The following is a 19,853-nucleotide window of genomic DNA, read 5'->3' as shown; positions in this document are numbered from 1 at the left end:
ACCAATCCCCTCCTTTTTTTAAAAAAAGTCATTGACCACTGGGAATCAAGTATTTTAGGTAGGTGAGAGGACAGGTGCTCCAGGATATTCTATGACACGTGATTAATATATATGAACTCTTTCTGAAGACCTGGCCCTATATCCTCTAATGGGACATTCCATTCTTCTTTCCATCTTGTTGCTACTGATACTTAGAAATCTATCAAGCAAGCACTGCCTTTGATGTAAGCCTCTAGATAGACTGTGGGGATGGGGAGAGAGCTCTGACCAATGAACCTGAAACCAAGATGCCTAAGGGTGTCTAGAGCTCCCATCTCCTGTCCATCTTCCCCTGATTTTCCTTCTATATCTCACAGTTCCCCTGAACTTCTCCAGCACTTTTGGTATCTCTATTTTACTGTCCTGGGCAGTAGCACTGATTCTTAATAAGCCCATGTTATTTGAGAACAGGCACCTGATTTCAGGCTCCTGGTCTTTGGTGTAACTTGTTCAATGCTTTCCCCAATTTATAGGCTCCTGGAAAACCTGCATCAGCACTCTCTCTTCTTTTTCCATCTTTTTTGCTGCACTTCCTTTCTCCTTTCCCAGCTTTTCTTCTTTTTACTGTTGTATCTCCTTTCAACCTCTTTTCCCATTTCCTTTTACTCCCCTTTCCCTGTTCTTTTTATGCACCTACTCTTTTTCTTCATACCCTTCCCCTCTCTCTGAGTAGCTTCTCTATAATCCTGTGGCCCTACAGAGCTTGTCACACATTACTTCAAGACTTTGTTACTCAGTCTCTCCATAAGAATGGCCTGCAGGAAGACAAGCAAAATAAACTGGATACCAAGTTTAGGGAGAAGATCAGAAGATATAGTATCCTAAGGGCTGCTGCAGAGAAAGGCAGCAACTCATCTAGTTTTCTGGATAGGTGCCCTCCCTAAAATATTACTCGAAGTCCCCAGAATGTTGTTTTATAAATTCTAGAATCAAACCTTCTATATACCTATCCCATCCCTAGAAAAGCAATAGAGAAATGCCTCCCTGGGGAAAGCAAAGTGATTCCCTCCACATCTAATCCCTTTTTCTAAAATGAAGGCTCAGCACCTTTCCAAGAGCTCAATAATAATGCAATGAGATTTGTAAAAGAGCACACCTGACTCCTCTCCAAGTGTGCCCTAACTGGGGAAACACACAGCCTCCAGTATTTACAGTGTGGATTAGCCCAGTTTTCAGGCTCCAAGACTCTATTAGCACAGCAATATTAACCTAATTACTTTCTCTAGTAAGAGAAATATTAAGGCTCATAGACATATAATGATATTTTCCCCAAACACCAGTGACTTAAGACTTCTTCCCATCTTACTCTGCCATGCTGGAAGACAGGGCAGCCACATCCCATTGTCAACCCCATGCAAATAAATGTTATCTGGTTTGAATTATCTAATGGTCCTAATCTGGCAGATCCATTTAAATCATGCAAAATCTTTGAGATGATTAGCTTGTGAAGATCTAAAATACAGCAGAAAACTTTTAAGTTCCCTGTTTATGTTTTTAAGTATTTATGGCATGTCCTGGTAATACTGGGAGACCTTGGAACTGTCCACTCAGTATCTTTCTTCCTGCCTCTACATTAAAGTAGATGTTCAATCGAAACATCTAATGAATTACCAAGATTTTAAAAAACTTTGAGGAGTCCCCTGAATGATAGAAAGAATAATGATCATTGGAGTGAAACCTCCTATAAGAGACATGCTACTGTCCACTGGCTCCACTTTTTAAAAACATTTAATACCCCAGAAGATCAAAATCAAAGAGAATCAGATCAACTTCTTGGCCTGAGTAACTGAATCAACTTATTTGAATAACTAGTTTATCTTTTTCTATAAACTGATCCACTTGGGGTGGATTTTGGCATCGTGAAGCAACATTTGCTCAGCCACTCATGCTAACTGATCATTACCAAATCAGTAAAATATAAATGTTGACATGGGGTGGTTTTCAGCTTGAAGTACAAAGCTCAGCAAGCCTATGAAGGTAGGCTAAGGACATAACAGGCACTTTCACTGTTGGATTAATATATGCCATTTCTCTGAGCTATAATTTTGTCTCCTTTATTTCTCAAAGTTTGCAAAAAGAAAACTGTGGTTTTCTAATTTCAGTTGTTTAGCTTCTTGGTGCAGCCCAGGTTTACAGGTCTTTTTTTCCTTTTTAAAAAATTTTTATGTTTAATATTTGTGGGTACATAGTTAATATATATATTTATGTGGCACGTGAGATATTTTGATACAGGGATACAATGTGTAATTATCACATTAGGGTAAAATGGGGTATCTACCACCTCAAGTATTTATCCTTACTGTTACAAACAATCCAATTATACTATTTTAGTTATTTTTTAAATGTGTAATAAAGTATTATTGACTGTAGTCACCCTGTATCAAATACTAGAACTTATTCATTCAATCTAACCATATTAATGTACCCATTAACAATCCCAAATCTTCTGATGTTATTTGGAAGCAAACAGTTCTGTAAAGTTTTGCAGCAATGAAGCCTAGATATTGCCATCAATTTGAGAACTTTTAAAGAGTTTACACCTACATTTAAATATTGTCCTGATACAAAGATGGGAACAATACACACCAGGGATTCCAAAAGGGGAAAGGAGGGAGAGGGACAAGGGTTGAAAAACTACCCATTGGGTACTATGTTCACAACTTGGGTGATGGGATCATTAGAAGCCCAAACCTCAGCATCACACAATATACCCATGCAACAAACCTGCACACGTACCCCCCGAATTAAAATTTTAAAACAAATCAATAAATGTCCAGGGACTCAGTAGCCCTGATCAAAGGCAACATTCAAAGACTGATCCACCTCAGCATATCTCCCTCCTACATCTACCTCCATTCCATTGTTAATTTGGACCAAACAAAAAAAGAACAAAAGCACATTCTGAGGTTTCTGCAACAGAATTTGCCATGTGAAAGTTTCAAACCAATCATTCATAAGCATCTGTTGGTATCTCCCACTCTTTATCTCCTACTCCATAGTCCCACAGCCACCTTCCCAGCTGCAGCTACATGGAGCCACAGGACTCATGTAAAGGAAATTATCATTCTCCTATCCCACTTAGTCTTCTACAAACTTACAAACTTGTAAAATACTTCCCAAAGCATTACAAGTCAAGCCTGAAGATGGAAAGTTTGGGGAAAAAAAAACATGACATTGAGTACAAGTGAAGGTCACTAAAACCAATAAATCAACCACTATTGCAAATTTTCAAATTAGCAAAGATAAATATAAAAATCCATTGGAGACACGTGTGCTTCCAGTCAAGGAGGAATAATAGGAGTTGGATTTCTCCTCCAGGCTAGAAAATAAAAGACAAGTTATATGAAATAATTATTTACAAAACACAGGATATTAGGCAATGAAAAACAGTGAGTGACAAGGAAAAAAAATGACTCACACCACTTCATAACTGACCCAGCTTCCTGGTTTGAGAAAACTTCCAGGCTGAGGTACAGGGAAGGGGATCCCAGGGAGAAGCTAAAAGACTTCCTGAGTTGAGGGAAAAAAACCCTGAGATTTCAAGAAATCAAGACATATAGAATTTTCAAGACAGAGTGCTGAAAAGGAGAGAGACACACAGAGACCTGCAGAGAATTTTCCTCAAGTATTAGCAGAGTGTTAATTAGTGCATTTGTGTGAGGAAAGAATTGCCCAAAAGAATTAAAGGGAACAGTATCCAGTTATCACACATGGCCCACAAATAGAGCCTGTACCCAAAAGCCAGATAGAAAAGGTCATATGAGACATTGGGTAGAATACTCAAAAAGGCCTTACCTCAGAGGAGATGATTAGCCCTAGCACTAACACTTTTCTGGAACCACTGAACAGATCAAGACCTGAAAGGATCAAATTGTTTCCAAGTAACTTAACTGCATCCCAGAACAAAGCTCAAGAATATTTATAGAAATACAAAAATATCCAACACCCAACAAGGTACAATTTCTGACCCTCCAATCAAAGATTGCCAGGCATGCAAAAAGGGGTGAAAACACTTCCTATAATAGGAAAAATAATCAATCAATCAAAACTGACACTAAATGACACAGCTATTAGGTTAGCAATGATATTAAAACAGCTGTTATAATTGCATTCCATGTGTTCACAAAATTAAGTAGAGACGTGGAAGATAGAAAAAAAGTCCAAAATCCAAAATTCTAGAGATGGAAACTACAATCTCTGAGATAAAAATACCAGAGATGGGATTAGCAACAGATAACACGTTGTAGAATGAAAGATTATGAACTTGAAGAATAGCAATAGAAATTACCCAAAGGAAGTACACAGAAAAAAAAGAATACACAAAAATGAAAAGAGCATCGGTGAGTTGTAGGACAGTTTAATACACATGTAGGTCTCATACATATTTTCCTGAATAAAAAAAAGGAGAAGTGGGGCAGGGGGTGGGGTGGGGGGAGTGAAGAATAGTGTATGAAAATTGTCCAATTTTGATGAAAGCCTTAAGCTCACAGATTCAAGTTTAAGGAACCCCAGAATAAGAAATATAAATACACCAAGGAATACAGTAACCAAACATCTCAAATCCAGTGATAAAATGAAAATGTTAAAAGTAGGCAAAGATAAGAAGACACATTAAATACAAAGGACAAGGATAAGGGCAAGAACTGCTTTCCTGTTGGAAACAATGCAAGCAAGATGACAGTGAAACATCTTTAATGAAAGAAAGCAGCTGTCAATCTGGATTGGTATATCTTAGAATTTTATATCTTCGAAAACAAAGAAGACATAAAAATACTTTCAGAAATACAAATTCTGATTTCAGGTAAAAGGAAAAAATGATACCACATAGAAATATAAATCAACCCTCAAAAATGAAGAGCATCAAATATGGCAGCCACATAAGTAAATATATGTTTTTTATTATTTTATTTAAAACTGTTTAAAAGATAATTGACTATTTAAACAAAAATAATAGTAATAAGTTGAGGCTTTTACAACATGTATATAAGTAAAACAACAATAACATAAGGGCAAGAGGGAAGACATGGAAGCATATTATTTCAGATTTTTATACCATACTTGAAGTGGTATAATATCACCTTAAGGTAGACTGATAAATTTCAGATATATGCAATAAACCTTTAAGCAAATTAACAAAAGAGTTATAATGAATAAACTGACAGCAATATAAATTGAAATAACACTCAATCCAAAAGATGGAATATAAATAGGAAATAGGAATAAATAACAGAGACACAAATGGAAACAAATAGCAAGATGATAGACGTAATTCAAACTACATAAACAATCTCATTAAATATAAACATTCTAACATCCCAGTCAAAAATCAGAGATTGTCAGAAAGGCAGGGGGCAGGGGAAGAAAAATTCAACAGTATGCCGCCTTTGAGACACACACATTAAATCTAAAGACAGAAACAGATTAAAAGTACAATGTTGGAATAAACATAGATACATATACCATGTTAACCCTAGCAAAAAGAAATCTGTAGTGGCTAACTTAATATCAGACAAAAGTAGATTTCAAAGCAAAATATTACCAAGAATAAAGAAGATTGTTTCATCATGATAAAAGGATCAGTTCATCAAGAGGACATACCAGTTCTAAGTCTCTATGCATGTAGTAATAGACCTTCAAAATACATGAAGCAAAAACTGATAGAACTGTAAGAAAAAAAGGCAAGTCTACAATTTTGATCAGATATCTCAGTACTCTTCTCTCAATAATTGGTAGAATAGGTAGAGAGAAAATCATCAGGATATAGAAATTTGAAGCACACTAACAATCAAAATAACCTATGGACAATTTTAGAACACTCCTCCTCTTGGCAGTATACACGCTCTTTTAATATTTACACAAAACAATTATTATGATTGATAGACCCAATTCCGGGCCATAAAACAAGTTTTAAATTCAGTAAGTTTAAAAGGATGTATGTCATACAAAGTATCCTCTCTATCCACAGTGAAATTAAATTAGAAATGAATACATGTCTGGAGAATTCCTAAACATTTGGAAACTAAATAACATCCTTCTAAATAACCCTTAGATATGAGAATAAATCAAAAGAGAAATTAAAATATTTGAAATAAATGAAAATGGTAACAACATATTAGAATTTGTGAGGTGCTATAAAACAATATTGACGATGAAATTCAAAGCAATAAGTGCCCATATTAGAAGAAAGAGAAAGTCTCCATTCATAACCTTGGCTTCCATCTTAAGAAAAATAGAAAAAGGACAGCAAATTAAACTCAAAGCAAGCATAAGAAAAAACATAATAAAGATCAAAACAGAAAACAATTAAATGTAAAACAAAATAAATAGTGAAACTCAATGAAATAAAAATCTAGTTCTGAGATGATCAATACAATTTCTAAAGTTCTCGTCAAAAAGATCTGGAAAAAAAGTGAGAAAACATAAATTACCATGATTAAGGATGAAAGAGATGAGATCCTCTCAGATTCAAAATATTAGAAGGATAATAGTTTGGACTTTGCCAGGTTACATGATTGCATGTTAAGGGATCTTCCACATCTTGCTATGAAGGAGAAATAGAAAGATGACAATTTCATAAGTGGGTGGTGTAATAGCAGCTCAGTGGGGGAGATCTCACACACGAAGGGTGACTTTTAAAATCCCTCAGAACAGTAACTACTTAAGGGGTGTCGTATCTCTGCTGAGATTTAATTGCATGGTCAGTTTGTTAAATACATCTTAAAATTTTGTAATACAGTATTATTTCTTCTATTAGCTATAATAGGAGTTAAATAATTAACTGTTTTAATAATACTACAAGAAAAAAATACAAACCTAAAGTATCAGCTATTTCAAACCTAAAGTATCAGCTATTTATATCACTTTATATTCCAGTCATGGTCAGTTTTCATTTGTACATGTCAACATGGATTAATTTAGCGTGTACTCTTTATGTGCTACTCTTTAACTAAATGGCTTCATATATTTATTTCCATACACAGATATAGTCCATGCAACTAATATTTTTGGAGTACATATGGTAATTTAATCATATGGATTACAATCAATCCCCAATTGTAGAGCATTTAGGTAACTTCCAGTGTTTCACAGTTGTGAATAGTAACACTATAACTTTGTGTAGACTGATTTCTTCCTTTTGGATGATTTCCCTTGAGTAGAATTCCTGGCTCTCCTCCTACTCACCTCTCAAAAAACTGAAACAGTTTATCAGCACTTGTTGAACATTTCCAGATGAACTTCACAGAAACTTTGAACAATTCTAAGTGACACAGGGCCACATATACATACAATTTTTTCACAGGCCTACCTAGTTTTCTTATTTTTATTGAAGTAAATTACTACATAGTCAACTGAACATATTTAAAAGGTACAATTTCGTGTGTGTGTGTGTATATATATATATACACACACACACTTTGTGTACTTTGTGTCACCAGAGATTAGTTTGAATTTCATAGAATTTTATATAAACATAATCATAAAGCATGTACTCTTTCTAGTTTTTGGCTTCTACAAATAAAGCTACTACAAACATTTGTATACAAGTCTTTGTGTCAAGGGATCATTGGGGTGTCACTTCACCAGCTGGAAACCTCTGTGGCCAGCAGTGCCGTCTGCCTGAGTATTGCTCATGCCCACTGGGCTCAATCTGCCCACTTAGCCTGGCAGGCTGCACTTGGCTCTTGCTACCAGCCTGGATCCCACACCTGCCAAGGGTGAGCCAGGCACAGAACGATGAGGGGTGTGTGTGTGAGTGAGTGCAGGGTGCAGCCACTGCACACAGCTGGGCACACCGTTTGCTGTGGCAGGGCAAGCAGCTCCAGATGATAGCACAAGTGCCGGCTCCATGTGAGGCTGTGGTTGGACCAGATGTACCCCAAGTGGCTCCCACTGTTGGCACCCACATCTGGATGAGGGGAACACGGTAGTGCCTGGAAGCTTGGAGATGCCAGGAACCACGAGCCCCAAAGAGGGTGTCATAGCCCTGGCTCAGGGCATCCCTAGTTCTGGGCTCCCCAAAGGGCCCCAGCTCTTCTCTCCTTCTTTTTGCCTGCAATGTGATAAGCAGGGGAGCATGTTTCAGACCTGTTTGTGTTACAGCTCTTTCAGTCCCCACATTCAGCAAGTCCTGATTTCTTGTCCCGTGTCCAGGAACAATGAGGTATCCAGACAACTGGAGGATGAGCAAGGCAGAGAGGAGCTTCAGTGAGTGACAGAGCAGCTCTTGGGAGACCCAAAGTGGGCAGCTCCTTCGCACAGCTGGTAGTCTTGATGTCTGCCCAAGGCTGGATGAGTCCAGAGTTTTTACAGCCTCAGAAGGAAGTGCGTGCTGATTGGTCCATGGGCGACCATGAGCAGGTTCAGAAAAAGCACCATAAATTGTCACTCTGGGCCACTGACTCCATCCAGAATTGACAGCCCAGCACCCAGGCTTCAGGCCATCCCTGGCTTGAAGGTATTGTTTCGCCCGAGACCTGCCCCTTTCCACCCAGGAGCCTGTCTACCTCCTGCCACAATCCACATGCCACCCATGGTGCCCAGTCTGTTAGTGCCAAGGGGTGCCTGCAGGCCTGCACCAAGCCACCCTCAGCCCCCACTTGCCCCTCCTCCCATCCTCATCAGCACCCAAAGTCTGGAGGGGGCCGAGGAGGCAGGGGGTTGGTGTGTCAATGCCGCCCTGAGCTTGCACAGGCCAGGCCGGGTTGCAACAGCACCTTGGCTCAGCCACAACTTTGCTCTGCCCAGAGCAGGTGCCTAGAGTGGGAAGAAGCCAAGGAGTGGGAGCAGGTACTTCCAAGCCTGCAGGGGCAGGGGTGCTTCCCAGGCCCCTGAGAGCAAAGGGAAGCCCGGGTCCAGAGCCATGGCTGAGTGGCTGCAGCTGTGCCCAGGAGCACTGGGCTTCTGCCCCACCAACTTGATAGAGGATGGGGTTCATGCCTGTTCCTGGACCTGCCAGCCCCGCGGAGTGCGCGGCCCCACCCGCGCCTCTTCCACTGCAGCCACTCCATTCAGGCTGCTGCTACCATCAGTTGTATGAACACATGCTTTTATTTTTCTTGGAAAAATAACCAGAAGCGCAATGGCTAGATTATATGATAGGCATATGTTTCACTTTTTAAGAAACTATCAAACCATTTTCCAAAGTAGTTTTCATTTTAACTTCCCATCAAAGGTATGAGAGTTCTGGTTCTTCCACATCCTCAAAAACACTTGGTATGGTCAGTATTTTTTAATTTAGCCATTCTATCAGACACATAGTCATACCCCACTGTGGTTTAATTTGCATTTCCCTAATCACTAACAATGAGCATCTTTTCACGTTCTTATTTGCCAGTCATATGTTTTCTTTGGCAAGGTATCTATTCATATAATTCTCCCATTTTTAAAGTTAAGGTGCAAAGGCAATTCATTGGAGAAAAAGTAGTATTTTCAACAAATGGTACTAAAACAATTGGCTGTCCACATGCAAAAAAAAAAAAAAAAAATTGATTCATACTTGGAACCCTACTTTAAAAATTAATTCAAAATGTGTCATAGACTTGAAATTCAAACCTAAAACTACACATCTTCTAGAAGGAAATATAAGAGAAAATCACTGTGACCTTAGATTAGGCAAAACTTTTTTAGATATGACATCAAAAGCCAAAGAAAAATGGAAAATTTAGACTTAATCAAAATTAAAAATGTCTGTTTTTCAAAACATAGTTAAGACAAATTATACCAGATGTGTAAAGAAGAGCTGGTACCATTCCTACTTAAACAACTCCAAAAAATTGAGGAAGAGGGACTCCTCCCCAACTCATTCTATGAGGCCAGCATCATCCTCATACCAAAATCTCACAGAGACAAAACAGAAAAAGAAAACTTCAGGCCAATATCCCTGATGAACATCGAGGCAAAAATCCTCAATAAAACACTGGCAAACTGAATCTGGTAGGACATCAAAAAGCTAATCCACCACAATCAAGCAGGCTTTATCCCTGGGATACAAGGTTGAGTCAACATATGCAAATCAGTAAATGTGATTTACATAAACAGAACTAAAAACAAAAACTACACGATTGTCTTAATAGATGCAGAAAAAGCTTTCAATACAACTGAACACTTCATCATGTTAAAAACTCTCTACAAACGAGGCACTGAAGAAACATATTCAAAATAATAAGAGCCATCAGTGACAAACCCACAGCTAACATCATACTGAATAGGCAAAAGCTGGAAGCGTTCCCCTTGAAAACCAGAACAAGATTAAGGACACCCTCTCTCACCACTCCTTTTCAATGTAGTACTGGAAATCCTGGCCAGAGCAATCAGATAAGAGAAAGAAATAAAAGGCATCCAAACAGGAAGAGAAGAGGTTAAACTGTCCCTGTTTGCAGATGATTTAATTCTATACCTGGAACACCCCGTAGTCTCTTCCCAAAAGCTTCTTGGTCTGATAAACAAGTTCAATAAAGTTTCAGGACACAAAATCAATGTACAAAAATTACTAGCATTCCTATACACCAACAACATCCAAACTGACAGCCAAATCAAGAATGTAATCCCATTCATGATTGCAGCAAAGAGAATAAAATACCTAGGAATACAACTAACCAGGGAGGTGAAAGAGCTCTACAATGAGAATGACAAAACACTGCTGAAAGAAATCAGAGATGACACAAACAGAAAAACATTCCATGCTCATGGATAGAAAGAATCAATATTGTTAAAATGGCTATACTGCCAAAGCAATTTACAGATTAAATACTATTCCTATCAAACTACTGATGGCATTCTTCACAGAACTAGAAAAAAACTACTTTAAAATTCATATGAAATCAAAAAAGAGCTGGGATAGCCAGGCAATCCTAAGAAAAAAGAACAAAGCTGGAGGCATCACATTACCTGACTTCAAACTACACTACAAGGCTACAGTAATCAAAACAGCATGACACTGGTACAAAAACAGACATATAGACCAATGGAACAGGATGGAGAGCCCAGAAACAACGCTGCACACCTACAACCATCTGATATTTAACAAAGTTGACAAAAATAAGTAACAGGGAAAGGACTCCCTATTCAAAATGGTGCTGGGATAACTGGCTAGCCATATGCAGAAAATTGGAACTGGACTTCTACCTTCTACCATATACAAAAATCAATGCAAGATGAATTAAAGACTTAAGTGCAAAACCTAAAACTATAAACACCCTAGAAGAAAACCTAGAAAATGCCATTCTGGACATAGGACCTGGCAAAGACAGCAAAAGCAATTGCAACGAAACCAAAAATTGACAAATAGGACCTAATTAAACTAAAGAGCTTCTGCATAGGAAAAAAACTACCAAGAGAGTAAACATGCAACTTACAGAATGGGAAAAAATATCTGCAAACTGTGCATTTGACAAAGGTCTAATATCCAACATCTATAAGGAACATAAACTAATTTACAAGCAAAAACCAAACAATCCAATTAAAAGTGGGCAAAGGACATCAACAGATACTTTTTAAAAGAAGATATATGTGGCCAACAAGGATATGAAAAACTGCTCTGCATTACTAATCATTAGAGAAACGCAAATCAAAACCACCATAAAATATCATCTCACATCAATCAGAATAGCTACTATTAAAAAGTCAAAAATAATAAATGCTGGCAAGGTTGTGGAGAAAAGGGAATGCCTATACACTGCTAGAGGGAATTTCTCAAATAATTTAAAACAGACTCACCATTCAACTCAGCAATCCCATTATTGGGTATATCCCCAAAGAAATATATATTGTTCTACCATAAAGACACATGCATGTGTATGCTCATTGCAGCAGTATTCACAAGAGCAAAGACATGAAATCAACCTAAATATCATCAATGGTGGACTGGATAAAGAAAATGTGGTACATATATACCATGGAATATTATGCAGCCATAAAAAATAATGAGATCATGTCCTTTGCAGGCCATTATCCTCAGCAAACTAACACAGAAACAGAAAACCAACTGCATATCCTCACTTATAAATGGGAGCTGAACACCAAGTACATATGGATACTAAAGGAACAACAGAACTGGGGTCTACTTGAGGGTGGAGAATGGAAGGAGGGTGATGGTTGAAAAAATACCTATCAGGTAGTATGCTTATTACTGGGGCGATAAAATAATCTGTACACCAAACTCCTGAGACATGTAGTTTACCTGTATAACAAAACTGCATATGTAAACTTGAACCTAAAAATAATTTTTTTAAACAAAAGACAGTTAAGAAAATAAAAAATACGAGTCACAAACTGAGAGAAAATATTTACTAAGTTTATACCTGGCAAAATACCTCTATCCAGAATACATAAACAACTTTTAAAACTCAATAATAAGAAAACAAACAACCCAATACACTGGAACTTAGATTTGTTTATCACATAAGTAACTTTTGGCAAGTAAAGAGCATTGACTGAGAGCACGAGACACAGAGTTAAGTTTTAAAAGATAGAAGTAAGATCATGTACTGCTGATACAAGAGAGCAGGCAGAGAGTCAAAAGAGAACCAGAGTTTGTACATGACAAAAAGATCTTGGGATGTTTCATGGTTAGAAAGAAAAAATATCAAAAGCAAATTACCCTGTTTTCTTCACAATAACTTCTAGGATCAGCCTTAACAATATGGAGCAAATATTAAAAAACAAAATTGAAAGTGGCCCAGAGCCTAATTTAAGACTTGGGTAGTAGGACTGGATAATATGGCACAGTTACAGAAGATGTTTGGAATCTAAAAGTAGAGAGATATTCCAAGACTGAGTCTACAGAGTATAAGGCAAATTTAAGTCACAGATCATCAAATGGGCCCCTTTTCCCAACAGACATCACGTCCCCACCCAAAATCTGGGAACAGGCCATTCTTCAAGGACCAGGTCAAGTCTCCCATCCTCACTCCCACTCACTCCACCAATGCTCTGCACTGCAAGCACTTGTAAAATAGCACTAACAACAGGGATTGCCTCAAGGATGAAATGAGATAGCCAATGTAAAGAACATAATATAATGCCTGGAACACCCAGAGCTCAATAAATATTGGTTTCCTTTCTCTCCCTTCTATAACCAAATGGAAGACAAATTGCACTGTTGGTCCTAGTTCAGGGTTTTTTAAAATTTAGAGCTCCTATGTTGAGCTGAGTCTCGTTAAAGGCTCCTGGGTTGAGCACAGAAACTTTTTAAACAACTTGAGTGCAGACTTTGATGTCCCCGTTTGCCATACATGGCAGGGAGTCAACAGCAGAATGGGAGGTACACCAAGTTGCAGAAATAAGTTGCCAGGCTGTGGCAAAATTCAATAAGTAGACAACTTCTGTATTCCATCTAGTAACAAAAAATATTTATGCTCCCCCTCCAGCTGGCTGAGGGCCCCTCACAGAGCATCACTGCAAGTCTTTCCACTGTCCCTCACCCATTGCTCCTCAGGCAAGGAAACGTGAATTACCTGATGGGTCAATCTGGGAGCAGGACCTGCCAAAGGATGTGTACAGCTCAGCCCTTCTGCTGTCTTTTCAAAACAGGCACCACTGTGAGAGGCCTGTGGTTGCCCAGCCATGATCATAGCTAAGTATTTCTAAGGTACTGTGTTAGAAGGCCCACATAATCCAAAAATCAAAGCCACATTCCCCCAAACCAGCTTTACCAGTAATAAAAGGTGATAATGTGTCTCCAGTTACCTAATTCCTGGATCTCTCAGTTAGTTCTGAACTTGAATGGAGAAGAAGGGTGCCATTTTGAGGCCCCCTCAACACCTACCCACCTATCTGCCGCATGTCCCATGCACATTCAAACATAGACAGGCACTAGGGCCCGCTCAGATGAATGTTCAGTGGCCTGGCTGGGACCTGTGCTAACCAGGCCTCTTTCCCCTTCAGTTTACATTTTCCCACCTGCCTGATACTCTCAGACTGACATTGCTGCCACCCAAGTTTCACAACAGAAAGAGTGAGAAGCACACAATGAAGGTTCTTTCCTGCCTTCTTCCTAGAGGGCAAGCACTAGGCATTGTACTCCTATGACTCCTATGAGACCTAGCACAGTTCTGAGCTTATAGAACTCTGATAAAGATCAGGAGACCTGGCTTCAAGCTTCACTCTGCCCTTTCTTGCCGTGTAACTTGGCACTTGTCACTTGGTCAATCTGAATCCTTGAATTCCAATCGTAATTACTTATTTTGTTTGTTCTTTTTAAGACATTAAATTAGATTCTAAATGGGCAAAAAGTTGGTCCTTTCTTCAATGTGGTAAAAGTGAAATGGTCACGATCTCCAAAGCTGGTTTATATTTTTGGCAAACATAGCTATATATTTTTCAGATGTGCTTATGATGTCATTCCATTTAGAATGAAAATTCCAAGACTCCTACTATTTTCCCATAAAGGATCAAATAAAAAACTTGGAACCCAAGAATTCTCAGAAAACAATATTTACTACCAAGTCCCCACTTACATGTAGCAGAAATTTTCTAAAATATGCCCACTGCTTTGCTACAGAATTTAACCAAATTTTATTATAGAATTACCAGGGCACTGAATGTAAACCTATGCCATTCATAGTTTTCTTAAGAAGGTATTGGTAAACTATGGCCCATAGGCCAAATATGGCCCACTGCTTGTTTTTGTAAATAAAGCTTTATTGGAATACAACCACATTCATCTGTTTACATAATGTCTGTAGCTGCTTTCCTGCTATAGCAGTAGGGGTGAGTTGTTGCAATAGAGATTATGACCTGACTTTTTACAGAAAAAGTTTGCTGACTCTCGTTCTAAAAAAATCCTTCAGTTAATCTTAATTGATTCAAATTATGCCTCAGGAACATCCTTAACACATGATTAAGTGATCACAGGAATGTTGCTTATCTTGTTTGGGCTTTTTTTTCTTAATCTGTAAGAGGAGGGATTTGTCTATTGCTTCCAATGTAGCCATTACTTCTCATTCTGATTCTCAGCAAATGAGTAGTTGCCTTAGTGAGGTCTGATTACTTCTGAATAGTTGAGACATCTGCACCTCTCATGAAATAAGAGAAGCATCGGCAGGGGCTCATGAGGAGACTCAAGTTCCCACTCCTTGATTTGCCCCTAACTGACCCAACCTTTTGTGCTTTGCTTCTGTAAAATGAAGAGGCTGGGCAGGTGAGAACTACGTTTCCTTAGAACAGATAATTGTGGTCCAGTGTGTGAAATGCCTCATGGAAAGCCACACTGGCTACTATGAAAGCCCAAGGAACAGCATCACAAACTGGATTTAGAGAGAAGAAAAGACTCAGACAAGGCTTCTTGGAGGAAATGATGCCTGACCTGAATCTTGAAGGATGAGGAGAAATTCCGCTGGAGAACAACTGACTAATAAAGCAAATAGGCATCTTATTGAAGCCATCATTTTATTTGGCTAATTTAAAAAAATGTGTCAGCATCTAAACCTCAGGGAATATCTCTCTGAATTCAAGCAGACTCTAATGTGTGCATTGTACTCTGCTTCTAGATATGTATCATGGAAGTTACACTGCCCTAAACCTTTTCACAATGTAGTCACTTTTTCTCTGGGAAAAAAAAAAATGTTTATTTATCTTGTTCATTCAGTTATCAAGGTCCCATCAAAGTCTTGAAAAAGGCATCAGCCACCACATGCAGAAGTTGTGTGACCGACCACTGTATGGAACACCAAGACTTCTTGGCAAAGTGAAGATCAATCAGAGAGTTTAGACAAGGGGTCATTCCACAGCTGTAATCACAGTCAACAAGAGGTGAGATAACTCTTGACTTCAAATGACTTTGGCAGTGGGATTAGGCAACAGTGCTTAGGCAGCAGTCATTTTCATGTGGCTAAAGAATCCAAACAGCCACAACAATAGATTCGGAAGGGAGGAAAGTTATCTGAATTGACCTAACTATGCAATCTCAGCAATTATGATTCCCAAGTAATTGCTAGCTCTCCTACAATTCTATCTGTACTGTTGTTGTAAGTAGAGTTCATTCATGCATTCAACAAATTCTAGTGAGTACCAACTATGTACCAGCTCTTTGTATACAATGGGGATACAGCCATAAAAAAGTGAGACAAAAACCCTTGACCCTGTGGAATCTACATTCTTGAGTGCCATCCTTGTATTGAGAAAAGTGCAATGAGTTTTAACTTCTATTTGATGGGACATATTGCTGCTTTGAACAGTCCCCAATGGACATTTTGCAAAAGAGTCTGAGCCAAACCTGAGCCATCCTTCCTCCTTTTCTCTCCGTCTTTTTCTCTGTCTTAGCAACACACAAGACAAGATAAAACCAAGACAGCCTGAAGTTTGTTCCTTAATGCACCCTCAGTATCAAGCCAAATGACACCTTAAGCCTCAAAACAGACATGTATGATTATATCAAGACCCTAAAGAATGCTCATAACCTTTGAACCACTTCTGGGAATCCTGACTAAGAAAATAGACCTAACCTTTGAAAAGAATTTAGATGCAAAAAATGTACATCACAGCTTCAATGAACCTAGCCTCACCCCAAGACAAATTAACTGTCCAACTAAAAATGAATATATAGGTAAATTATTATTTTTACAGTAGATGAAATAAGCAGATATTAAGAAATCTATGATAATGTGGGAAAATACTTACTATAAAATGTTAGGTAATTAAACAGAACAAAAAACCATATATTCAACATAACAAGCATGTGTGAAAATTTAAGGAAAAAGATTTGATAGAAATTCTCTAAAACATTAATATTTAATAGATGTAATTATGAGTATTTTCTACTTTTGGTATTTTTCCATTTTTCATTAGAAAAAAATGTTTTTATAATTTAAAAAATTTTTAAGAATAATTTTAAGCATAAATATCGTTTTTAAAAAGCAAGAATGAGGTCTCATTTATCCAACAAGTATAAAACAGTTTATTAACATACCTGAAGCGCCTGAGATCTGGATTCGTACTGCCTGGGTTTGAACTCTGATTCCTCATTATTGTGTGACCTTGGGCAAGTAAGTTATTTAACCTTTTCTTGCTCCAGTTTCCCACCTGCAAAATGGGTGTGCCTACCTAAATGGGTTGGTATGAGGATGAGTAAATTATTTACTCAGAGTGTTTGGCACAGAGTGTAACACCCTGTAAGCACTCAAATAATAATAGATCAAACACTCCAGTGGCCTCAAAGAAAAAATTCAAACAAGAGGAAAGACAAACTTCAGGTCCTGATGCCTCAGGGACAAGTAACTCAGAATTGTACTTCCAGTGGGCAATTTTCCCTCAGGCAGAATGAATCTCCAAGTCCTTTACTAATACTTTAAAATTTCCTCTGAAGAAGGACAGTATGTATTTATTTTATGCATAATTATTCCTTTGGGTTTTTTTTTAATGCACTGGTCATAATTTATTGTGCAAAGTGCCTTTTGATTTCAAAAACAAGCCTAAACGTTATGTTAATCGGATTGTCACAAAACACTAATCATTAAGATGAAATGACCTCATAAAATATTGCTTATGTTGCCAACATACGGTACTTAATTTGAAGATAAAAATAATTGTTGATAAAAATCACATTTCTCTGTCAAATGTCTGTTCAAAAATCAGTGAAATAAAGAACTAATATCTTATCTCCTGTATCCAACATCCTTCTTTCTGTGCAAATTAAACCATCTAAATCTGAGTAAAATAAAATCTGTGTAAAATAAAGAATCTTGTTCACAATAGGCTTTGAGTAAATATTTGTTGAAAGGATACAGTTTAGTTCTTATTACTTGACAACATTTGCCTTTTTAAAAGAGTGAGAATTCGGTTAAGATTGCATAAATATTAAATCTCGACCAATAAAGAAGATTCAGAGGATAAGAGGGAATTAAGAAAGACAGTTTGAAATTTGTCTCTGACACCTCTCGAAATGAGGCATCACTTTCTTTTTATGAGAGAGATTATGCCAGAGGCATTTTTATCCTAATTTCTAATCCAAACTTCCTAGATCTTTTGACCCTAGGAATCTTCTACTCAGAATAAGGCAGTGCTTCTTCGAGATTTTGATTTTGTTTGATAACCTTTCTCTGTTTATGGGCTCTGTTCTCTTCTTGCATGGAATATCCGACTACTCAAAATGGCTAAAAGGTCTTAAACTTCAGATTCACAGGCTCAGATTTGAATCTTAGCAGGCACCAGCTGTATTGTCTTTTTTCAGTCCCATAACCTTACTCAGCCTCAGTTTCTTTATAACGTGGATATAATAAATATCTCTCAGAAGGTTACAATAGAGTTAAGTGAGACCATAGATACTAAACGATTGGGCATGGTAGGCAATTTAACAATCTGTTCGTTCTTCCCTTTCCCTGTGAGACTTTACTGAGGCTGGACGGTCTTTCTCTGACATCCCTTGGTCTCTTTCCTGTCTTTCCTTCCCAGAGCAGAAGGCAAAGTTCTCCTGAACCCGGATTTTTTAAATCTAGAAGAACAGTTTGCTCTAAGTTACCCACTCACAATTAAAGTCCCAGGGAAATTAGAAAGGCAGATGAATTGGTGGTGTGCTTGGTCGCTTTTGGGAGGGGCCTAAGAAGCCGGGACCCTCGCTTAAGTCAGTGGGATCTCACGATATTCTCTTCCCCATCTGTCAAGTCTGGATTTGGGCTCTACCCACCTTCCTCCTTAGACCTGCAAAGACTAAATCGATGAGAACCTCTGAGCTGAGTTTCCCTCGGGAGATGCCAAACGCATAAGACTCTCCCAAGATCCCAGAACTGACCTGTCCCCACCCTGCAAGGAAAAGGTGAAGGAAGAAAGAGAAGCGGGACGGGGCGCGAGATGCCACAGGTAACCGCCGACTGCACGCAGTTGATTAAGGAACAGTCCCGTCCAATAGATCTGCCCAACCTGAGCTTTCCAGCTCGCCTCCCGCCCGCAGGACCTCTTTCTCTCGAGCAGCCAGAGGATTTGGAGAGGCTGAGAGCGGATGAGGTCCGGGGAGTGAAGGTGGCATCTGTCCCGCGGCCGCTTGTCAACTCTCTAGTGTCCAGGCCCCGGCCCCTGCCCCGGCCCCCGCCAGATGCGCCCCGCAGGCTGGCCTGGCGTTTCTCACAGCGCTGCGCGCTGCCTCCTTGGCGTTCCTCGGTGCGCGCCCCACGCTGTGCTCCTGGACGCCGGGAGCAGGGCAGTGCGCTGCACTGGGCGCCCGCAGGGGAAAAACGCTACCTGTGGAAGTAATGTCCGCAGAAGAGGCCCAGAAGCACCGTCCCAGGTGGCCCGAAGAGGGAGAGGGGCTGCCGAGCGAGGATCCCCGCGGGCACCGCGAAGGAGGGCAGCTCCTGCAGGAACCAGGCTGCGCGGGCTGGCAGGCGGGTAGCCGCGGGCTTCAGGCTCTCCGTGTGCTTCCCGTAGCCGGAGGGCTTCGCGACGTACAAGACCAGTGCCCCAAGGGCGACCAAAGTGGCGCTGCCTGCCAGCACTGGGCTCTGCTGGCACTGAACCTGCATCGCGCCGTGTTCCTCGCCGGTGGCCGCTGCCCTAGCAGAAGAGAGCGCGGCCCCCGCAACCCCTTTATGGAGCGCCAGACGCCACCCCATGTCCGCCCCCTCGGCCTTGGCTCCCGCCCCTCCATCCTGCCTCCCACCTCGGCGCGGCCAGCCCTGGCGCGGCTTCGCAGCAATACCCCTTTCTCAGGGATGTAGCCGCGGGGGGCGGGAGGAGAACGAAGGCCTTCTTAGTTCCACAAGGTGTCTGCGCCCTCGCGCTCGCCCTCTCCACCGCTTCACATTCATCTCCCCCTTAGGCTGTCCTTCGATAACTTGTTCCTCAATCCTCAGCCTCTGATGCGGCAACTTCTGGAACTAAGACAC

General features: G+C 39.6%; 1 protein-coding gene across 1 annotated transcript in view; it reads right to left on the bottom strand.

Moving 5' to 3' along the window:
• Window positions 1-19,653, bottom strand: part of SRD5A2 (steroid 5 alpha-reductase 2) — a 58,657-nt gene extending 39,004 nt beyond the window's left edge. The window contains exon 1 of the mRNA XM_050754148.1: window positions 19,210-19,653. Coding sequence (XP_050610105.1) covers window positions 19,210-19,580 — 371 coding nt within the window. The 5' untranslated portion in view covers window positions 19,581-19,653. The remainder of the gene's footprint in view (window positions 1-19,209) is intronic.
• Between the last annotated feature and the right edge of the window lie 200 nt (window positions 19,654-19,853).

The sequence above is a fragment of the Macaca thibetana genome, chromosome 13 (genome assembly GCF_024542745.1).
Source record: "Macaca thibetana thibetana isolate TM-01 chromosome 13, ASM2454274v1, whole genome shotgun sequence".
NCBI lineage: Eukaryota > Metazoa > Chordata > Mammalia > Primates > Cercopithecidae > Macaca > Macaca thibetana.
Note: the sequence above shows the minus strand (reverse complement) of the source record. Positions and strands in the feature narration are given on the sequence as shown.